Raw genomic sequence first — 21,973 nt, 5'->3', positions numbered from 1 at the left:
TTTGTCTCTTCTCCTCATTTATTTATCTATTCAATCATTTATTTATATGCATCCCTTGAAGATCTTGCAGATTTGGTTCCAGGCCACTGCCATCAGGCGAATATTGCAGTAAAGCGAGTTACACAAATTTTTTTGGTGTCCCAATGTATATAATAGTTATGTTTACACTGTACTGTAGTCTGTTAAGTGTCCAGTAGCATTGTGTCTGAGAAACAATGTACATACGTCAGTTAAAAAATAATGCTGTTGGGAAAATGGCGCCAATAGACTTGCTCAACACAAGGTCACCACAAACCTTCAATTTGTAAAAAAAACCCACAATATCTGCAAGGCACATGTATATCAATATGGACTCATGGATATTTATTTCATCCTCTGGATTATAATCCAATACTACGTTATTTATTTTTTTGCTGGCATTGTTCCAGCTTCAGGCACTAGGAGCTCTTTCAGGCTGCTTCCTGTGTCCCTTTGCCTCAGCCCTATCCTTTTGGTTTTTGGAGCACTTCCTTACTTTCTGGTACTCGGAGGTGCTCCAGGCTCATCTTGCATTTTATCTGCCCCAGCCCTAGAATTAGCCACTTTTCCAAGGAGCCCCTTACTACCCTAGGGAGTTTTAAAAATCCAGCCTCCTGGATTTCACACTAGACCTACGGAATCTACCCCTGGGCAAGATGTAGGTACAAGCATTTTAACAAGTTCCCAAGTCGGTCTTGGGCTGCAGTGAGCTTGTTGGGTGATACTTGGGAGTCAGTGCTTTGTACAACCTGCCGCAAAGGAAGACACGATAGGTCCAATGAATGAAATATTCTGGGGATCAACATGGATGGCATTCGTAGGCACACGGGCTCCCAGAATCAGAGTTGGAAAATAATTTAGAGGTCTCTTTAAGGTCATATTTATTTATTCATTTACCCTTTCATGGATTCAAACAGAAGATCTGCAGCACTGAGTAAGGTGCCAGGCCCATGTTCCTGCCACTTGACAGCAGAGGGAAGAGGGAGACCCAACACTGAGTCAACCAACAGACGCACAGGACTGCCAGGAATTGTTCTGAGTATCCCAGATGACAGATTATCTGGTCTTAGCGTGAATACAGAGAACACCAAACTAGAAATGTCATTTTCTTCCTTTAAAGACAGGCATTAGGGGGTCTGCATTTCAAGACTAAAAGAGCCAATGTGTGCCTCCCAAAGTCAGTGCCCCCAGGCTGCATGTAGACAAATGTCCTGTCCAGGACAAGAAAGGCAAAGCAGACTTGGGGGCCAGCTGGGGTCCCATGACCACATCAGCACCTTCTCTTTCCTTCCAGTTCTCATACCCTAGATGTGGAAATGACAAACTTGTTCATTGAGAAACCCAAACTCTTAATATTCAGCATGATCTTACCCCTTTGTAGGGAATTACTCTGGTTCCCAGGTTGTTGGTGAGCACTCAAACTATGACAGCAAAGGAAAGAGGCTTAGTGAGAAAAACTAAGCTTATAAAATATTGGATGGAAAATGCTGCTTGTTGGGTTTATAAGTGTAGGTAGCTCACTGTGTAATCATTTAGTCGGGAAAGATCTTTCCCACTCTGTCAGAAATCACTGCTTCTCAGAATCAGCATTGTTCTCACGTTCCGGGAAGAGAGTCTGAAAGGTCGCGTTTTTCTTGATGGAGGACAGCATCGTGGGAGCTGGGTATCGCAGAAGCCGAGGCCACACGGGTGGAGTGATCTGGCAGCTCTGTGGATGCCTTTGTTGGGGTGCACACACGTGTGCTGGGCGTGCAACCAGAGGACGACATGCATTTCCACGTGTAGAAGCAGACCACTGACGCTCTCCCACTCTCTCCCCAGCTTCTTCCTGGAGAAGAACATGTTCGTCTTCTTCTTGAACATCCTGCGGCAGAAGTCAGGCCGCTATGTGTGCGTTCAGCTGTTGCAGACCCTGAACATCCTCTTCGAGAATATCAGTCACGAGACCTCACTTTGTAAGGACAGTCCTGACACTGGCCTCCGCACCTCTGAGTGTCAGCTGCGTGTCGTTTGCCGTGGTGTTCATGTTGCTGTTTGAATGTCTGTGCTTACTGTGTGTCTTGGTGTGCTTGGGCTGCCATAGCAAAATACCCAGGCTGGGCAGCTTAGACGACAGAAATTTATTTTCTCACAGTTCTGCAGGCTGGAAGTCCAAGATCATGGTGCCATCAGGGTTTCTGGTGAGGCCTCTCTTCCTGGTTTGCAAATGGCCACCTTCTCTTTGTGTCCTCACGTGTTCTTTCATCTGTGCACGTGGAGAGAGGGAGAGTTCTGGTGTCTCTTCCTTTTCTTAGAAGGACACCAGTCTTCTCGGATCGGGGCCCCACCCTAGGACCTCATTTAACCTTAATTACCTCCTGAAAGGCTGCATCTCCAAATACTGTCATGGTGAGGGTTAGGGTTTCAGCATATGAATTTTGGGGGCACAGAGTTCACTCCCTCATGCCATTTTTTTCCCCCTGTGTGGTAGGGTGCTGTGAAGAGCTAAGAGAGGTCTCCCCTCTGCTGAGTGGTTCTGGGGGTGTTTGCATTTCTTCTTTATAACCTGTTATTAAAGAGCTTTGGTCGCTGAATAATCGGCCAACAGAATAAGCATTGGAAGCAGCAAGGTGAGGAAGAACGTGGCCAAGGAGCATGCAAGGGCGTGGCTTTGGCCCCTGACCTGCCTGCTTCAGTCCCACTGCCCGACTGACAAGGGTGTGACTCGGAGCCTCTTCCCGGCCCTCGATGAGCCCTGGGCTCTTGTCTGAAACAACCAACCTGCGAGGCAGGTGCTGTCAGTGCCCTCATTTAACACCTAGAGAGTTGGAGTCACTGGCCCCAGGTGACAGCTCTAGCAAGGCAGGAATTGAGAGTGGGTTTCAGCCCAGGTGAGCTAGCTCAGTGTTCCTCAGCTGGGGGCGGCTGTGCTCCCAGTGGACGTTTGTCAGTGTCTGGAGACATTCCTGGGGTGCGGGTGCTACTGGCCTAGTGGGTAGAGACCAGGGATGCTGTTAAATATCCTACAACACACAGGACAGTCCCCAACAATAAAGGATTAGTTAGCCCAAAATGTCAACAGTGCTGAGGGTTAGAAGCCCTGGTTTAGCTCCTAATCACCCGGGCTTGATCACGAGCTTCATTATTCCAAGATGACTGCACCAAGCCCCAGGCCCTGCCTGCAGGAAGCAGGGAAGAGAAGACAAGTGATGGAATGTCTATGCCACAGGCAGGCTCTAGGTCCCCAAGACAGGTTTAAAAAAGTTTCTGATGGGTGGAGAGAGGTAGAGGTGGTGGCGTTCCTCCTGAGGAGGGAGGAGGGAGGGATAGGAAAGAGCTGCAGACTGATGGCCACTAGATGGTGCTGCTGTACCAGGAAGCAGCCACTAGATGGTGCTGCTGTCCCAGGAGACTCTCCTTACGTGCTTCCCCATGTCTGAGTTGCCAAATGTGAGTTGACTCACTCTCCCTGAGTGGTTTCCCAACAGCTTTTGTTACCCTGGATATCAGTTGTGTGTGGTTTCTGAAAACTCTGAGAGGGGAAGACCCAGCTCGCTGGTACGGGCCGTGGACTCAGACCCAAGCAGTTCTGAGCCCTGGTTCTGCCACAAACACCCCAGGTGTATTCTGGGGAGCGAACTCTCCAAGCTGCAGTTTCTGCATCTGTGAAGGAGAGATAATGCTAGTACCTGGTGATTAGAGTGATTTGAGGATTGAGTGTGACAGTGGGTGTGCAGAGTGTAGTATCGGGTCTGGCAGGTGGAAGTGTCCAGTGAGAGTTGGTTTTATCATGAAATCCAGCATTCCCCCAAATGACTATTCTCTGATAACCCAGCTAACCCCAGGGCTACTGGATTGAAGAGGGGGTTGAAAATTCTGGGCTTTCTGGATCATGTGGCCTTTCTTGTACTAGGACTAAAAAGGGTGCTGTGCTATAAGAAAACCCAGGCAGATGCTGCTGGCCATACAGGGGGATTCATCAGAGTGCTTTTGTAAGCCCTGCCAAAGCAGCAGAAATTACTCACATTTTACAGAACTTGGATGTATGGGGGTGAGAAGGATGGGTGAGTTTTGCTTTTATTTTTATTTTCTAATTATAGAGAGAAAATGTCCTCATTATAAAACAACAACAACAACAAAAATCAAACATTAAAAAACTGTAGAAAGCAAAAGTTCTATAGAATCTCACCCTAAGAGTTCAGTGGACACATACCATTTTGCTGTTTGTTTTATTTTTCCCAACTTACTAGCGTATCTTAGATTTTTCATATTGTCCGTTCATGCATCCCTACCTTGTTTGGTTTAAGAGCTGCATCTTGCTGGGCCATAACTTATTTAATGTGACCATGGGCGTTTAGGTGGTTTCCGGATTTTCATTATTACAAGCAGCCATTTCACGAGTGCACCTGTTGCCTCTTGGGTATGGTGACCTAAGTGACAGAAGGCCTGAGAGCCTTGAGATTACTTATAGACTCCTGGGTTTATTATCAAAAGATACCACAGAAAGCTGGCCACACAGTGAGGGGGTAGTAGAAAAATCCCAGTCGATTAATAGAGGCACCTCCGCCACCCCCATGGTGGCCTCACCAACCACAGAGTCATGTCGTGGAGGCCCTGGAAAAGTCCCTGCTGGGGAAGGATGGGAGCGTGTGGCTCTTCCACTTCAAGACTGCAGCCGAGAAGCCCGAGGTTGCACATCTCAAGCTGCCAGCATAGGCGTCTGTGCCCCTGGTGGCCCGGCAGCCACTAACCAGTCACAGTGGGACTAACATTCCTTCTCTGGCAAGCCCATTCATCCCCAGCCAACCACAGCTGGCAACACAGCATGAACAGAAGTGCTCGAGGCATCAGCGTCACCTGGCTGGTTGTTACAGGTGTGGATTCTGGGTGGGTAGATTGTGGACTGTTCAAAGAACAGAATACTATATAGCAGGAAGGAAGAAAAAGGAATGCACTGCTAGCACACATGCAGCAACATGGATAACTGAGATGTGGTGATGAGTGAAAGAGGCCAGACACCAGAGGGAGCTTCCTGTATGAGTCCATGTATATGAAGTTGAAGATCAGGCAAAGCGAGTCTGTGGTGCTGGAAGTTAGGCTAGGAGCTGGCTTCGGGAAGCGAGTATTGACGGGGCAGGGGTGTGAGGGACCTTTCGGGGAGCTGGAAATGCACTGCCTGATCTGGGTGGTGTATTTATTTGCAGAAATTCATCAAGCTGGACACCTAAGGTTTGTGAGATGTGTGCGTGTGTGTGTGTGTATATATATATATATATATATATATATACACACACACACAGGTACGAGTACTTAAGATTCATATATATGTACATTTTCACATATATCAAGCTATACACTTAAATTTGTGATATATGTAACTTCATTTTTTTTACAAGATATTAAATATAGTTCCTTGTGCTATACAGTAGATCTTTGTTACTTATTTTATATATAGTAGTGTGTATCTGTTAATCTCAAGCTCCAAATTTATCCCTCCCCCACCCCCCTTTCCCCTTTGGTAACCATAAGTTTGTTTTCTATGTCTGTGAGTCTGTTTCTATTTTGTAAATAAGTTCATTTGTGTCATTTTTTTAGATTCCACATGTAAGTGATATCATAGGATATTTGTCTTTCTCTGTGTGACTTAATTCACTTAGTATGAAAATTTCTAGGTCCATCCTTGTTGCTACAAATGGCAGTATTTCATTCTTTTTTATGGCTGAGTAATATTCCAGTGTGTGTGTGTGTGTGTGTGTGTGTGTGTGTGTGTGTGTGTGTGTGTGTATCTGTCTCACATCATCTTTATCCATTCATCTGTTGACGGACACTTAGGTTGCTTCCATGTCTTGGCTTTTGTAAATAGTGCTGCTGTGAACATTGGGGTGCATGTGTCTTTTTGAATTAGAGTTTTCATCTTTTCCAGATACATGCTGCACAGGAGTGGAATTGCTGGGTCATATGCTAGTTCTATTTTTAGTTTGTTAAAGAACCTCCATACTGTCCTCCATAGTGGCTGCACCAATATACATTCCCACCAACAGTGTAGGAGGGTTCCCTTTTCTCCACACCTTCTCCAGCATTCGTTATTTGTAGACTTTTTGATGATTGACATTCTGACTGGAGTGAGGTGATACCTCATTGTAGTTTTGATTTGCATTTCTCTAATTAGCAATGTTGAGCATCTTTTCATGTGGCTGTTGGCCATCTGTATGTCTTCTGCCCAATTTTTGATTTGGTTGTTTGTTTTTTTGATATTGAGCTGTGTGAGCTGTTTGTATATTTTGGAAATTAAGCCCTTGTTGATCACACTGTTTGCAAATATTTTCTCCCATTCCATAGGTTGTCTTTTCGTTTTGTTTATGGTTTCTTCTGCTGTGCAAAAGCTTATGAGTTTGGTTAGGTCCCATTTGTTTGTTTTTGCTTTTATTTCTATTGCTTTGGGAGACTGACCTAAGAAAACACTGGTATGATTTATGTCAAAGAATGTTTTGCCTATGATCTCTTCTAGGAGTTTTATGGTGTCATGTCTTATATTTAAGTGTTTAAGCCATTTTGAGTTTATTTTTGTATATGGTGAGAGGGTGTGTTCTAACTTCACTGATTTACATGCGGCTGTCCAGCTTTCTCAACACCACTTGCTGAAGAGACTGTCTTTTCTCCATTGTATTTCTTGCCTCCTTTGTTGAAGGTTAATTGACTGTAGGTGTGTGAGTTTATTTCTGGAATCTCTATTCTGTTCCATTGATCCATATGTCTGTTTTTGTGCCAATACCACACTGTTTTGATTACTGTAGCTTTGTAGTATTGTCTGAAGTCTGGGAGGGTTGTGCCTCTAGCTTTGTTCTTTTCCCTCAAGATTACTTTGGCAATTCTGGGTCTTTTGTGGTTCCATATAAATTTTAGGATTATTTGTTTTAGTTCTGTGAAAGATGTCATGGGTAATTTGATAGGGATCACATTAAATCTGTAGATTGCTTTGGGTAGTATGGCCATTTCAACAATACTAATTCTTCCAGTCCAAGAGCATGGGATATCTTTCCATTTCTTTAAAGCATCTTCAGTTTCCTTTCTCAATGTTTTATAGTTCTCAGCGTATAAGTCTTTCATCTCCTTGGTCAGGTTTATTCCTAGGTATTTTATTATTTTTTTTTGACATGATTTTAAAAGGGATTGTCTTTTTTTTTTAATTTCTCCTTCTGATATTTCATTTTAGTGTAAAGAAATGCAACAGAGTTCTGTATGTTAATCTTGTATCCTGCTACCTTGCTGAGTTTGTTTATCAGTTCTAATAGTTTTTGTATGGAGTCTTCACGGTTTTCTATAGAGAGTATCATGTCATCTGCATATAATGACAATTTTACCTCTTCCTTTCCAATTTGGATGCCTTTTATTTCTTTTTCTTGTCTGATTGTTGTGGCTAAGACTTCCAATACTATGTTGAATAGAAGTGGTGAGAGTGGGCATCCTTGTCTTGTTCTGGAATTTAGTGGGAAGGCTTTCAGCTTTTCACCATTGAGTATCATGTTGGCTGTGGGTTTGTCATAAGTGGCTTTAATTATGTTGAGATATGTTCCCTCTGTACCCACTTTGGTGAGAGTTTTTATCATGAATGGATGTTGAATTTTATCAAACGCTTTTTCCGCATCTAATCATCTATCATCTGAGATGATTACGTGGCTTTTGCCTTTTCTTTTGTTGATGTGGTATGTCACAGTGATTGATTTGCATGTGTTCAATCATCCTTGTGATCCTGGGATGAATCCAACTTGATCATGGTGTATGATCTTTTTTATATGTTGTTGGATTCGGTTTGTTGAGGATTTTTGCATCTATATTCATCAAAGACACTGGCCTGTAATTTTCTTTTTTGTTAGTGTCTTTGTCTGATTTTGGTATCAGGGTCATGGTGGCATCATAGAATGACTTTGGGAATGTTCCCTTCTCTACAGTCTTTTGGAAGAGTTTGAGGAGGATCACTGTAAGTTCTTTTTATGTTTGGTAGAGTTCCCCAGTGAAGCCATCTGGTCCTGGACCTTTGTTTGCAGGGAGTCTTTTTTGTTTGTTTGTTTGTTTTTTTAATTACAGATTTTATTTCACTTCTAGTGATCAGTCTGTTCAAATTATTTCTTCTTGATTCAGTTTTGGTGGGCTGTATGTTTCTAGAAACTTGTCCATTTCTTCTAGGTTGTCCATTTTGTTGGCATATAACTCTTCACAGTATTCTCTTATGTTTTTTTGTTTTTCTGCAGTATCGGTTGTTATTTCTCTTCTTTCATTTCTTATTTTGCTTATTTGGGTTCTCTCTCTTTTCTTCTTGGTGAGCCTAGCCAGAGGTTTGTTGATTTTTGTTTATCCTTTCAAAAAACTAGCTCTTGGTTTTATTGATATTTTTTTCCTATTGTTTTCTTTATCTCTCTTTTATTTATTTCCTCTCTGATCTTTATTATTTCCTTTCTTCTGCTGACTTTAGGTTTTGTTTTTTCTTCTTTTTCTTTTAGGTGGTAGGTTATGTTGTTTGTTTGTTTGTTTTTAGATTTTTATTGTTTTTGAGGAAGGGCTGTATTGCTATGAGCTTCCTTCTTAGGACTGCTTTTGCTGCATCCCATAGATTTTGTATAGTGTGTGTAACCTCATTTTTAAACATATTAAAACTCTTAGGACCCCACTTCAGATCTACTGCCTCCTCTCTTAACGTGGGCCCCAAGATTGACCTCAGGAATTGTTATAATTAGGAGATTTTGAAAACTACAGACATGACGTCCTACCTGTAAAGCCTGCTCTGAGACTGTGTTCTGAGGAGCACCCAGCCCATGCTGCAGCCCCTCTTATGACCCGTGCTCCTGGATGGCTCTTAGTGTTGTGTTTGGTGATTCTATCCTTTTCAGTATACTGTGATTGGCCTAAGTTAGGTACCTCTTTGGCACCAAATAAAACATAATGGTTTATTTCTGTTCCCCCCAAGGACAACAGTCATGGTGACTGGAGGACTGGTGGTGGAGGTTAGGAATCTCCAAGCTTTAGTGAGAAGATGAGGGGCGGCAGCTCATGTGATTGGGTGCTCCCTCTGTGCTCCTCAGTGCTTTTTGTGCATTATCTCCTTTAATCCTCACAATGCCCCGCCCCACGAGGAAGGTCTTCTTGTTCCTGTTTTCAGACAGGGAAGCTGGGGAGTGGGCCAGGTTAAGTGTCTTGCCCAAGGTCACCCAGCTAGGAAGTGACAGAGGCATTGTGAGTCCAAGTTTACCTTTGAACCCATTGCCTCTGAGATATGAGCATGTCAGGAGGCCCTGCAGAGCTTCTTAACACACAGAGTGCTGGGCCCTCCCAGAGATCTGAGTGGGAGGTCAGGGCTGGGGCCCAAGCCTCCGCACGTCTGACAAGCTCCTGTGCTGCTGGTCCCATGACCAGACTTTGAGTGGCAAGGCTGTGCCCCACCCTGCTCCCCTGCCCGTGGTACATGTGTGGGTCACGTCCTACCTTTCCCCGTCGGTGGGGAGGCAGCTGGGATGGTGCAGAGCTCACAGGCTGGCAGCCTGAAAGGCAGACAGTGGGCATGGCAGCACTGGCTTCGCAGGGTGGCTGGTAAGGACTCAGAGGATAACGTGTCTGGCCAAGGCCCAAGGCCAAGACTGCAGACAGTGGGCCCATGGGTCGCAGTGGGTCTGTAGACCCATTTTCACTGGCCAGCACAGCTTTCAGAACGAGTTGATCTAGTGGCTGACATTTCAACATCCAAGATACAGCATTATGATCTGTGTTTTCCAGCTTCCTTTGCACAGTTGGAAGCTCTCACCACGCTGGGCCTGCACTTCTGCAGGGGCTGGGCCCTGGGAGCTTAGCAGGGGTAGCCGCTCTCCTGTGGCTCCAGTGCCCACAGGGCCTCGTCATCCAGTTTTCATCCTTGGCCCGCATTAGTGCATGGTATTAACACAGGACATCGGACCTGAGTTTGAATTCCATCTCTGACTTACTGTCTCTGTGTCCTCGGGCAGGTAATTAGCCTTAGTTTTTACTCATCTGCAAAACGAGGAAAACAAGGCCCACTCTGCAGCATCATCATGACGGTGCCGTCAGCCTGGTGCTGGGCAGGTAGTGGAGGTTCAGCCTCAAGTGGCCTTTATGAAATCATGTTGCCTTATGGGAAGGAAAAAACCACGCAGAACCCCTTGTGGCATTCGAGGGTGACAGTGTGACTTTTGATGGCAAAATGGGGCCAGCTTTTATAAGATACAGTGCAGCTTACCCTCATCCGTGGGTGGTTTGTGAAAATACCCAAACACCAGCTCGTCTGCCCCACCCCCCGGCTCTCTTGTTGAACTCTGCCAGCAACGAAAGGAAATGTTCAAGTGTTCTTTTCTGTGGTGTGGGAGGCAGGGTGACCCGACTTTTCTCTGGCATTGCTCGTGAACTTTCTAGTGACTACACCTGGTGGCTGATTTCTTTGCTGGTTAAAGATTAAGCTGCTCCCTATTAGCTTGACTGGTTCAAGTACTGATACATTCTCATGGTCACCTGCTTGTTCCTGGACTTTCTCTGCTTGCCTTTCCTCCAGCATGAATTAACTAACCTGTTTTCTTTTGTGTTTTTTTTTCTCCTTCTAGATTATTTGCTCTCTAATAACTATGTAAATTCTATCATTGTCCATAAGTTTGACTTTTCTGATGAGGAGATTATGGCATATTATATATCGTTCCTGAAAACGCTTTCGTTAAAACTCAACAACCACACGGTCCATTTCTTTTACAATGAGGTAAGTAATTGCAGAGGGGCACATTTGGGTGGAAAGCTAGCCAATCAGAGCAGCCCCTTTGGTCTGGGTGACCTCTGTTTACAAAGCACTTTTGCATTCACTGTTTCTTCATTTTCATAGCAACACTGTTTGACCTTGGCATGCTTTAAATTTTTTTTTATTGAACGAGCTACCTTTTCCATTTTTAATGTAAAATGCAATTTGAACTACCTGAGAGCATGATACTCTTGGTAGGGAGAAGTGCCCAGAAATTAACTTGGGGTCGTGTTCCTCTGTTGGCAAAACAGGAACTCTAGTCAGGCCCAGCTTTGCTACTTCCCTGCTGTGTGACCTTAGAGAAGTCCCAGTCCTCTGAACCTCAGTTTCCTCGTCTGAGAAATGGGGATGTTAGTTTCTACCTTGGAGGGTTTTCCAGGGGGTGAATTAAATAAGCTGATGTCTTCAAAGCAACTAGTATGTACCTGGCTCCCTAAAACTGTACCCATTGCCATTCCTTATAAGCTAAAGTCCCTGGTATTCCTTGAGAGAATCGCTAACAATTTAAATAAATAAATAACTGTTGTTCTCACAATGAAGGGGAGCTTGAACAATCAGGTCAATTTATCTCACATTCCAAAAGGTACAGATGCTGGCTGTCCTGGGGCTGGCTCATCCTGTGGCTCGACCACTTCATCAGTGACCCAAGCTTTTCCATCTTCCTACTCTGCTGACCATACAGTTGGCATCTGTCTTGAGGCTCAACCCCTCATGGTCTCAGGATGGCTGCAGGAGCTCCAAACATCACATATTTACATGCCACTGCCGAAAAGCCTGATGAGATCGCATCCCTTCTTGTGCCCCCTTCTAACTTTCCAAAAAACTTCTTTCCCAGAAGCCTCCCAGCAGACTTCCTTTCCTGTCTTGCAGGTCAGAATGCTGTCACATTTCTCTCACAGTGTGTCTGACGTTGGGGAGTGGGCTGGCAGGGCAGTTCTGGCTCAGTCTCTCATGAGGCTGCAGTCATCTGAAGGCTGGGTTAGGGTTGGGGGATCTGCTTCCAAGGTGGCTTGCTCACATGGCTGACCATTTGGTGCTGGCCATTGGCGGCAGGCCTTGGTTACACAGGCTCCTCCAGGGTCTTCTTGAGTGTCCTCACAGCACGGCAGCTGGCTTCCCGTAGAACAAACGATCCTAAGAGACCAAGGCAAACTGTAATGCCTTTCAGGACTCAGCCTCGGAAGCCACATGCCATCAATTCCACTGTATCTTTAGGCCGCACAGGCCAGCCCTGACTTAGCATGAGAGGACACACAAGTCGTGACTTCAGGAGGAGAGGGTCATTGGGCCATCTTGGAGGCCACGTGCTGTCTGCATGGCAGGTGTCTTCTGATCGGTGGTCACACATGCTGCACAGCCTGTATTTGAAGTCAGACCATAGTCCCAAACATTTCCTCTGAGTCTGGGCAAAATTCATCTAGCTGTCTCCACGGGATGTGGCAACAGCAGCCTGCACCTTGACTTTCTTTGTCTAGATTTGTAGTGGCAAGAGCTGGCCTCAAAGGGGAGAAATACTAGCTGCCAGTCACAAAGTGTGGGGCACTTTGGAAGATGGACGTTGTGCGGCCCAGTGCCTGGCACACAGTTGGTGCTCACTAAACGTGTCCAGAGACCAGAGGGGTGCTGTTCGTGTTCTCCCAGAGGCTCTCCCGGGCGGAAGAAAACCCACCTGCAAAGTTCAGACCAGAGAGGGAGCCAGATTGTTCCCCCACTCGGGTGCAGCTGGGCTTCTGTGCTCCTGGTGGGGAGGGCAGAATGTGGGGATTCTGGGGCCCGAGTGATGCTTCTGGAAGAGTATCCTGCTGATCACCAGAGGAGTGGTAGGAGGCTGATTTTTGAGGTGCACTTAGTTTCCTTTTCTGTGGACCAGTGCAGTAGCTACCACCTGTTACTTGCACATCTGCTTCTAGTGCTCAAAGTGGCGTTGCCTTCATTAGACAGGTGTCACCTCGCTGAAGGTCATGGGTTCCCTCTTCCCCGCCCCTCACTGCCTGGGGGTGCCCTCCAGTCTGATCCGGAGCCATGTGGAAGACTGGCCAGAAGAGGGCAGCAGAGTGCGCCGCAGCGTGCTGTAGCCCGGATCCTGTGTGCCTTTTCCTTAGGGCTCCATCAGTGGAGTTCTTTGGTTCTGAAGTGTTTTGATCTGTTTTGATGACCCCTTTTTAATGGCAGAAGATTCCCGAGACCCTCCTTTTCCATGATAATGTTTACACTTTTAGTGTTTTCAAATAGGGAAATACAGATTCTGAATGTAGTCAGACTTTGCATTTGCCTTTTATTAGTAGAAGCGGCATCTAATAACAACTAGCATTACTACCAAGTGCTCATTAGGTATCAGGTGCCAGGGTAATCACTGTACCTGAAATAGTCTCATTTAATCCCAGCAACCATAAAGTGGGAATTATTATCCTCATTTTATAGATGAAGAATTGGAGGCTTAGAAATATTACATCACACAGCTAAGAAGTGGTAGGAAAGATCATGAACCCAGGCCTGGCATTTCCTGGACCCGCTTCTGTTTCTTCCACGGTCTCACCTTCCCAACCCTCCCCACATTCCCCATTGGGAATGAACCACTGGCTTAAGGTTCACGTGGGTGCCTTTTGTTTTGTTTTGTTTTTGTTTTTGGTCTTTTACTGAAGTCTCTGATAGGATTCAGAAAACTGGGGTAGGGGCCAGCCTGTCTTATGGGTCTGTAACTCATTTTCGGTACTTCTTGTGTTTTAGCACACTAATGACTTCGCCCTGTACACAGAAGCCATCAAATTTTTCAATCACCCCGAAAGTATGGTTAGAATTGCTGTAAGAACCATAACTTTAAACGTCTACAAAGGTAAGGTTCCTTATGAGCTCATGCCTCATCGGGTTTCTAACTTGACCGCTAGCGCTTGCTCTCCTGAGTCCATACAAATAATTCTCTGGTGGTAACAGAGAGCTCATTTATTGTAGCTGGGGCTGCCTGTCTCATGAAAGGTTGTCATCACTGAACATTTAGCTTCCCCCTTAACATAAATTTGTGTGCCACCACCTTCTGCATTTTAAAGCCCAGCTCGTTGCTGATACACAGAAGTCATGCATGTCCTAAGAGAGGCACATGTGGGACTCGGATCGGCCATGTGATAATTAGGTAAGGCAAAGCTGTCTTTGAAATGTGAGAGTTAAATTCTTGCCTTTGGCCTGTAAAATATACTTCAGGATAGCCAGGGGGTATGTTATCTTTAAATAATGTATGAGAGCATTTCTTGTCGCAAACAGCAGGGGGCAGTATTGCATTCTCAACCGGCTACAAAGCCCAACAACAAATTCCTCCTTTCTCCCAAGAAGTACTTAATGCCCAAATCATTGCCTCCAGGAGAAAGCCCTTCCGTGGCTCTCCGCCTGCACTAGCACAAAGGCTGGCTGGATACGAGTTTCCCGACCTGGAATTGCCCTCCAAGGCTATGGCCTCTCTGCCTAACACCGGGATTATTTCCCGTGTAGTCACCACCCTAGAGCTGGGACCCAATTTTCTCAGGGATGTTTTGACCTTCATGAGTTATGATGTTATTAATTGAGATGACTCCTAATTGGGAGGGGGCGGGGGCTCCTCGGGGACTCACTCCAGCCTGGTTCTGGGGTTGCCTTAAATTGGAGAGCCTTTGAAGAGCCCAGAGGGGCCCATCCGGGGGTCGCAAACTGAGGGCCTGAGGGCCAAATCCAGCTCTCAGACAGGTTTTCATTGTCTTAGATATTTTTTGAAAAAAAAAATATATAATTTTCAATATTTAAAACTTGGGAGAGCTTGGGTAACAGTCTGGATTTCTGACTTGAAAATGTAGATGGTGGCTGTTTGGGCCCACAGTCCTGCAGGGCAGTGGTGAGCTGACGCTGAGAAGCAGCTGCCGCCTTTGGGGTCAAGGCCTGTGCTGCCCCATTCACCCACTGGGCCGGCTGGCTTCGCTCACCAAGTTATTGTTGGCCAGCCTGTGGGCTTCTGAGTTTGCGACCTGGTCTGACCCCCAGTCTGGCCGCCTCCTGCTCTCTGCTCTCTCTGTTCTCTTCTAACCTGCATCTTTCTGTCTAGACGCCTCCTGCCCTAGCTCTCTGCCCCTCTGAGCAGCTGTCTCACCCTCCCAGTTCCTAACCCTGTTAACTGTTGTCTGTTTTTTGCCTTTCCTTCAATGACGATTCCCGTGTTCCTTATTCCAGTGTCATGTAAGTTAATAACTTCTGGTTTTCTGCTTTCTTAACTTATCCTTACGTGCAAATACAGGAAACTTGCTTGAGAATGGTATAGTTTTCATTGTAGTCTAGCTAAATGCACTGCTGATAAGTAGGCTTCCTAAAGCACTATTTTTTTATTTTTATTTATTTATTTATTTTTTGCGGTACGTGGGCCTCTCACTCTTGTGGCCTCTCCCGCTGCGGAGCACAGGCTCTGGACATGCAGGCTCAGCGGCCATGGCTCATGGGCCCAGCCGCTCTGCGGCATGTGGGATCTTCCTGGACCGGGGCCTGAACCCGTGTCCCCTGCATCGGCAGGCGGACTCTCAACCACTGCGCCACCAGGGAAGCCCCTAAAGCACTATTAATGTCTACCTTTATTAATTGATTTTATTAATTATAAAAATAACGTAAGAACTACCTTGATGAGTATAGTTTTCTGCATAAGGTAACCATTTTTAAGTATTTCCAGGAAAGACAGAAAAGATTCAGATTATAGTAGAGGGCTTTTTATTGTGGTTTTGTTGTTGTTGTTTTTAATATCCCCCAAGTTATATTTGGTAGCTTGACTTTTTTTTCCCCTCTTCTTTTGTGGATTTTCTCAGTGGATAACCAGGCCATGCTGCACTATATCAGAGATAAAACTGCTGTCCCTTACTTCTCCAATTTGGTCTGGTTCATCGGGAGCCATGTGATCGAACTTGACAACTGTGTGCAGACGGATGAGGAGTAAGTGATCCCCCAGGGTGCCTGTTAGGTAGACAGAGTACTTAGGGGAGAATTCCGTTTTTGTAGAGAAAAAATAAACACTAGAACAAAACTTACCCACCTATGTGTTCGCGGAATATGGACTTCCATACTCTGAAAGGTTCTGCCCATCTTTCCACTTTTCATAGCAGTAGGAAGTTGGAAACAACTCAGATACCTCCCAGAGGGGAATAGGGTAAGTGAATTCAGTACATCCGTAGATGGGGTGCTAGGCAGCTGGTAAAAAGATGAAGATGATCTGCCACTGGTGAATGGATAAACAAAATATGGTATTTGCGTGCAATGGAATAGTATTTGGCGATAAGAAGGAATGAAGTACTGACACATATACCATGGATGAACCTTGAAAGCATTATGCTCAGTGAAAGGATGCAAGGGACAACCTAGTGTATGATTCCACTTATATGAAATGTCCAGAATAGGCAAATCCATAGAAACAGTAGATTAGTAATTTCCTAGGGCTGGAGGAGGGGTGTGTGGGGGAAATGAATATACTAAAACACGTTAAATTGTGTACTTTGGGTGAAGTTTTTGGTATGTGAATTATATTTCAGTAAATCTGTTAAAAAAAAAATTAAGTTGGTGATGAATAGAAGTTCCAGAAAAGGATTTCTCAAACTCTGCACTATTGATCTTTCGAACTAGGTAATTCTTTGTGTGGGGCTGTCCTATGCATTGTAGGGTGTTTAGCAGCATCCCTGGCCTCCACCCACTAGATGCCAGTAGCACCCCCTTTCCAATTGTGAAGACCAAAAATGTTTCCAGACACTGCCAGACGTCTCCCTTAAGGAAAAATTGTATCAGTTGAGAACCACTGCCCCAGGGTGACAGCTTTGCACAGATCTGGTAAGAGGCACACCTAGATGGGGTCAGGATGATGAAGGGACTCAGGAAGGAGGTCTCCTGGGGGCAGAGGGCTAGAGAGAGAGAAAATATTAGCTTCCATATTGGGAAAGAAGCAAGGCGAGGTGGATGGCAGATCTGACGGGGCATTTGGGAGGATAAGGACCCATATAGATATGGATAGTCATGGATATGAGGCATAATGAGACACAACTCCAGAAAGAACAGAAAGTTATACGAGGAAGGAATTGAACTCCTGGTCCTCCCTGGGGCTCTGCAGTGAATGGTTATAATGTCAACACCAGTTGCTGATGACTGCTGGGTGAGGACGGGTGGAGGGAACACAATAAAAGGAGGTCATTATGTAACATCTAAAATGGCTCAATTGCAAAATAGAGGTCCTTGTAGATTTTATAGAAATACAGGAGGAACTATCCACAGAAACACCTAAGAGAGTTGAAAACCGCTTCCTCTGGAGAGTGGGCAGGGGTTGGGGAGGTGAGGCCAGGAGCTGCTGTGTTTTATTATTAGCTCATCAGTACTATTCGATTTTTAAATCCATCTGCATGTATTACTTAGATATTTTTTAAACTAAAGGTTTAAAAAGTGAAGTGCATTAAAGATCCTGCTGGAGGAAAATGAACACAGTATCTTATGTGCGGGGGAGGGGTTGCAAAACATTGTGTATAAATAAATGTTCTAGGTCTCATGGGAGGTAGATTCATGGGTGCTCATTATAGTATTAGGCTTTACAATGTGTATTTGCTATAAATATTTACTAAACATCTTATTAAAGCATAATAAGGAATAATTATCCAAAATTATGTAAAAGAAGCAAAATTGTTTTTTTTAAAGCATATGTGATTAGATGGATAGACACGTAACACTTGCCTTTTAGATGTGACTATAGGGATGTGGAAATAACGTAATATTATCTGTTAGTGGTGGGACTAGGAGACTTTGATTTCTTTTTGCTTTTATTTTCTTCATCTGTTTTCTACAATGACCATCTATGACTTGCATAATAATCATAATAAAAGTAAAAGGTCTTATGGTAGCTAGATTGCTCTTTGCAACAGATAACACTTTGGAGGAGGTGAAAGTGCCCCATCGGCTGTTTCAAGGCTTCGTCCTTGGCAGAGACCGATCCACTCTTGGGGCCTGGCGGCCCCAGTGCCTGTTGCTTCACTGGAAGCAGGCAGGGCCTCCTGGGGCTTGGGGTGGGGTGTCACGTCCTTGCGATGTGCCCCTCATACAGATGAGGCCTGTGGGTGGGACGTGGCTGCTGAGGCCTGCTTCTCCCTTCAGAACTCCTCTGGAGCATTTTAATTATTGAGGATTTATTGTTCCATTAATGCTGCTTATTTTGGGAGCCAAGCGATCTTGCCACTTGGACTAGTGGCTGTTCTTGTTTGAAATGGCTTGCTAAGAGCTTCATTGGGTTTTCCTTTGTTTACCCCTTTTGTTTTGGGCTGTTGTGGTGATGGTGGAGTGAGTTGTACTGAGGCCCCCAGAAAGTGGTGGGACCCCATGAGTGCCCTAAAATCGAATGCAGCAGACCTGTCCGTTCTCTCTTTCTGAAATCCACTGGTAGGGCCAGGATGGGTGTCTCTCGAGACTGGCTCAGATATTTGCTTGTGAATGAAGTGCCACTTGCAACCTAAGTCTCAGGCCATTGGTTCTAGGCTCTGAGCTTTGGCGTCTGGGCTGAGATGGGCGTTTCTCCTGGCAGGCATCGGAATCGGGGGAAGCTGAGTGACCTGGTGGCTGAGCATCTGGACCACCTGCACTATCTCAATGACATCCTGATCATTAACTGCGAGTTCCTCAACGACGTGCTCACAGACCACCTGCTCAACAGGCTCTTCCTGCCGCTCTACGTGTACTCGCTGGAGAACCAGGACAAGGTGGGCTGGGCTGAGGGTCGTCTGTAGGAGGGGAAGAGCAGTCACCCCAATAGGATGGGGCTTTGCAAGGGACCAAGGCTTTGAGCCTGAGGGAGATTCTTTTCAAAGCACGCTGGCTTCCCTTTCCTTTCCTCTTATTTCCTGAGAGGGGGTGGAAGGAGAGGGAGAGAGAGACAGAGTATATGAGTGTGTGTGTGTGTGTGTGTGTGTGTGTGTGCGTGTGTGTGTGTGTGTGTGTGTGTGTGTGTGTGTGGACTGTAAATGAATGAGAAAAGATTACTGACATCAGAAGGAAACAGGAAACCTCTACAGATTCAGGCTTTTGGTTTCTATGCATCCTTCTCTTGAGGTGTTCTCATCCCTGGTAACTTTTTCGGATAGTTGCCAGAGCTAATTGATTTGCAGAAGATCCAGCCAGCCACAACACTTGCACAGAATGGACAGGAGGGGGTGGAGCGCACCTAGGAAAAGATCCCGGGGCAGTGATTGTCTACAGTTACAGGCTTGAAGCCCTTGTGGGGATAGAGCCTGTTCAAGTGCACATCCTCGGATGCCCTCTCCCTCCTCTCAGGGATGCTGGCTCAGTGGGTCTGGAGTGGACCGGGAACCTGCCCCGTAAGTGATTCTGAGCTGGTGGTTCTCGATGCCTCCGTGAGAAATGCCACTTCAAGGAGGGAAGACCTTCGGCCAGTACCTCTAAGAGTTAAGGGGCAGAGGCCTTGGCAGGAGGCAGGACAGAGCCAGCTGGTTACTCTGCAGGGGCTTCGGCCTCTGCAGATGTGTCCCAAGGAGGTATAGCTTTCTTTTTGGAGATGGAACATGGGGTTTCTTGTTAAAAATAAGTGAATAAAAGAAAATTGCAACCCTAATGAGATCTGCCAGCTGCAGCTCTGGGAGGCAGAGAGAAAGCATGGGAATTGGAGTTTTCAGACGTGGGTTTAAACTCTGCCTCTTCCCATTCCTCATTCTGTGACATTGGATGAGGCAGTCAACCTGCCTGAGCAAAACGGGGGTCTTGAAGATCTTCATGGGGTTGGTAGGAGATGGAGCTTGTTGAAGCCCAGTACAAATGAGGGGCTTCTTGGAGACCAGAGTGCCCCAACTTCTCCCTGCCCCTCTCCTGAGAACAGGCCCCTGGGGCCTCTCCTGCCGGGCTTCGGGCTCTCGGTGCCCAAGCTGGGGGAAATTAACATTCTTGGTAATTTAAGGAGCTAGTTCTCTCGAGTCCAGCCTCTAATCCGTGACTCATGGTGAAAGATTTCTCAGGTGGAAGAATAGCAGCCTTGCAAATGGTATCGGATAGGATTAGGTTGTGAGCTTATTTTGCAGGGTGGACTTTGCCACCAGGAAAGAAGAATCTTAGGGTCTTGGAGGAAGTCGGGGTGCTGGGCACTGCTCCTTCAGACAGATGGCTTCTGGCTTCATGGATTTTGTGCTGCTCACACGTGTGACCCAGGTTTCTCTGTCTCTTTCCCCCAACCTTCACCAGGGAGGAGAGCGACCGAAGATCAGCCTGCCGGCTTCTCTCTACCTTCTGTCCCAGGTACGTCTGATCGTTCACCTGTGTCCCCACCACACTGGGGGTCCTTGGAGTGCTGCTGCCTTTCAGAAATTTCCCAGGCCACATTGCCCCATCTTCTCTCTCTGCGTCCCCCATCTTGAAACAAAGTAACAACACTGAGTAGAGGTGCTATGTATCTTCTTCGTGGTAGTACTTGGAAATTTAAGGAGAAATAAATCAAACCTGACAAATATGTAGTTGGTTTCTACTATGGGGCCTGAGGTTTCCTAAACAAGCAAGGAGTATTCTAAATACCCTGGAAATGTGGGCTGGGTGGCCCCTGTTCTCAGCCATATTGAAATAAGCCCCAAACTGCAGGACCCAGTGTGTGTACACACACAGCAATCGTGGTTTAACAGACTTCTACTAATGAGGCTGTTTTTAAAGGCTTTTGTCATGGCTCTAGTTCCCAGATTACCTTATGGAAGGTGTCTTGTAGCAGCCTTAGCACCCAGATTTGTGTCTTGAGCCAATTTGTCTGCCTCCCCCTCTTAAACAAGTGTTTTTCCTTCTCGTAATTATATAATATTTACAAGAAGGGAAAAACTCCATGGTGACCCAGTTACATAACTTTAAAAATATTTTTATTACAAGCAGTCCAGACTCTCAGGCCATCTCATTAGACTGTCAAGTAGCCAGACGTTTGACCAGAGCTCTGTTCCCACTTTTGCAGTGGCCCAGGTATTTATTTGCTTTGCTGAGAGCATGTCCTTCTCACTTGGTCCCTGGGCCGTTTCGAGTTTGAGGCGGGTCTGTCTCCTGTTGGCCTGAGAAGAGAGATGCAGACCCGGCCTCTTCTCAGTGGCCAGACCAACCAGGATCCGCATGTGGCCGGCTCACGTTGCTCCCGGAGTCTTGTTCTGGGGGCTCTGTTTGCTCAGAGCTGCACGTCAACTCCTGAATGCCCCTCTGTGCGATGGAGCTCCATGCAAGCCCCAGCCCCTCCTGGCAGCAATTTCCGCTGCCTCATTACAAATCCGCCAGCTTTTCCTGCTTGGGATTCTGGGAGTCTGGCAGGACCCGAGCAGGCCAGATGCTGAGCCACAGGAATCCCATGGCAAGCGCCCCCAGGACCCTTCAGCTGCTGGTGCACCCTGAGGAGCATGGGGGTCAGGACACTTTTTCTCCGAGAACCCATCTTCTCCTGCTTTCCTCCTGAAGGACCGGCAGCTCAGCCACCTAATTACTTGTTTCAGTCTCTCACAAAAAGCATTGTCATTGGCGTTCCTCAGCCTGAGTAAAGGGTTCTCGCTCCCCTGCATTTCCATGGAGCTTTATCATCACGTTGCCCGAATGTGTGAAAACCTCGAATTGGGTATAAATCCTGGTCCTTAATTAAACTCTATATCAGAACATCCTTACAAATTATTTTACAAGCATTGCTACTAAACCAAGAAAATTCACATTAACGATGTTAATTTGGTGTGACGAGGATGCTGTCCAGCTGAAACTAAACCACCACTGGGGACAAGAGCGTGACTCGGACAGGCTGGCCCAGCCTTTCGAGTCTGGCCCACACATGCTTCCACGTACCTTGCAGTGACCGGCCCTCCCCAGGCTTTTCTCCATCCAGAGCCCAGGAGGGAACGAACACCATGTGTGTCCACACCGGCCTTTGTCACGCAGGCCTTAGCAGGTGCTCACTGAATATTTGTGGACTGAATTCCTTCATCATCATCATAGTCACCCATGCTTGAATGCCTGCCACAGCCCTGGACATGGGCTAACCCATTTGGTCATATTTTCTATGATAGCGTTTCTTTGGTGTTTTAAAAACAGGTGTGCTTTTTTTGTTGTTTTTAGGTAGGTATCACATTTGTCTATTCTGCCTGTACCTTTAACCTGAATTGTATTTATTTTTTTGAACAATATATTCACCTTACTCAAACAGTACAAAATAACATGTAG

At 46.0% G+C, this 21,973-nt stretch overlaps 1 protein-coding gene across 1 annotated transcript in view; it reads left to right on the top strand.

The window, feature by feature from the left end:
• Positions 1-21,973, top strand: part of CLEC16A (C-type lectin domain containing 16A) — a 208,136-nt gene that overhangs the window by 15,012 nt on the left and 171,151 nt on the right. The window contains exons 3-9 of the mRNA XM_007462829.1: positions 1,840-1,973; positions 10,599-10,747; positions 13,511-13,616; positions 14,972-14,977; positions 15,592-15,715; positions 18,330-18,504; positions 19,994-20,047. Of these exons, the coding sequence (XP_007462891.1) occupies positions 1,840-1,973; positions 10,599-10,747; positions 13,511-13,616; positions 14,972-14,977; positions 15,592-15,715; positions 18,330-18,504; positions 19,994-20,047 (748 nt within the window). The remainder of the gene's footprint in view (positions 1-1,839; positions 1,974-10,598; positions 10,748-13,510; positions 13,617-14,971; positions 14,978-15,591; positions 15,716-18,329; positions 18,505-19,993; positions 20,048-21,973) is intronic.

This window comes from Lipotes vexillifer, unplaced genomic scaffold, assembly GCF_000442215.2.
Source record: "Lipotes vexillifer unplaced genomic scaffold, Lipotes_vexillifer_v1.1 scaffold306, whole genome shotgun sequence".
In the NCBI taxonomy this organism is placed as follows: Eukaryota; Metazoa; Chordata; class Mammalia; order Artiodactyla; family Lipotidae; genus Lipotes; species Lipotes vexillifer.
The sequence above is the reverse complement of the archived record's forward strand: the minus strand, read 5'-3'. Positions and strand labels throughout refer to the sequence as shown.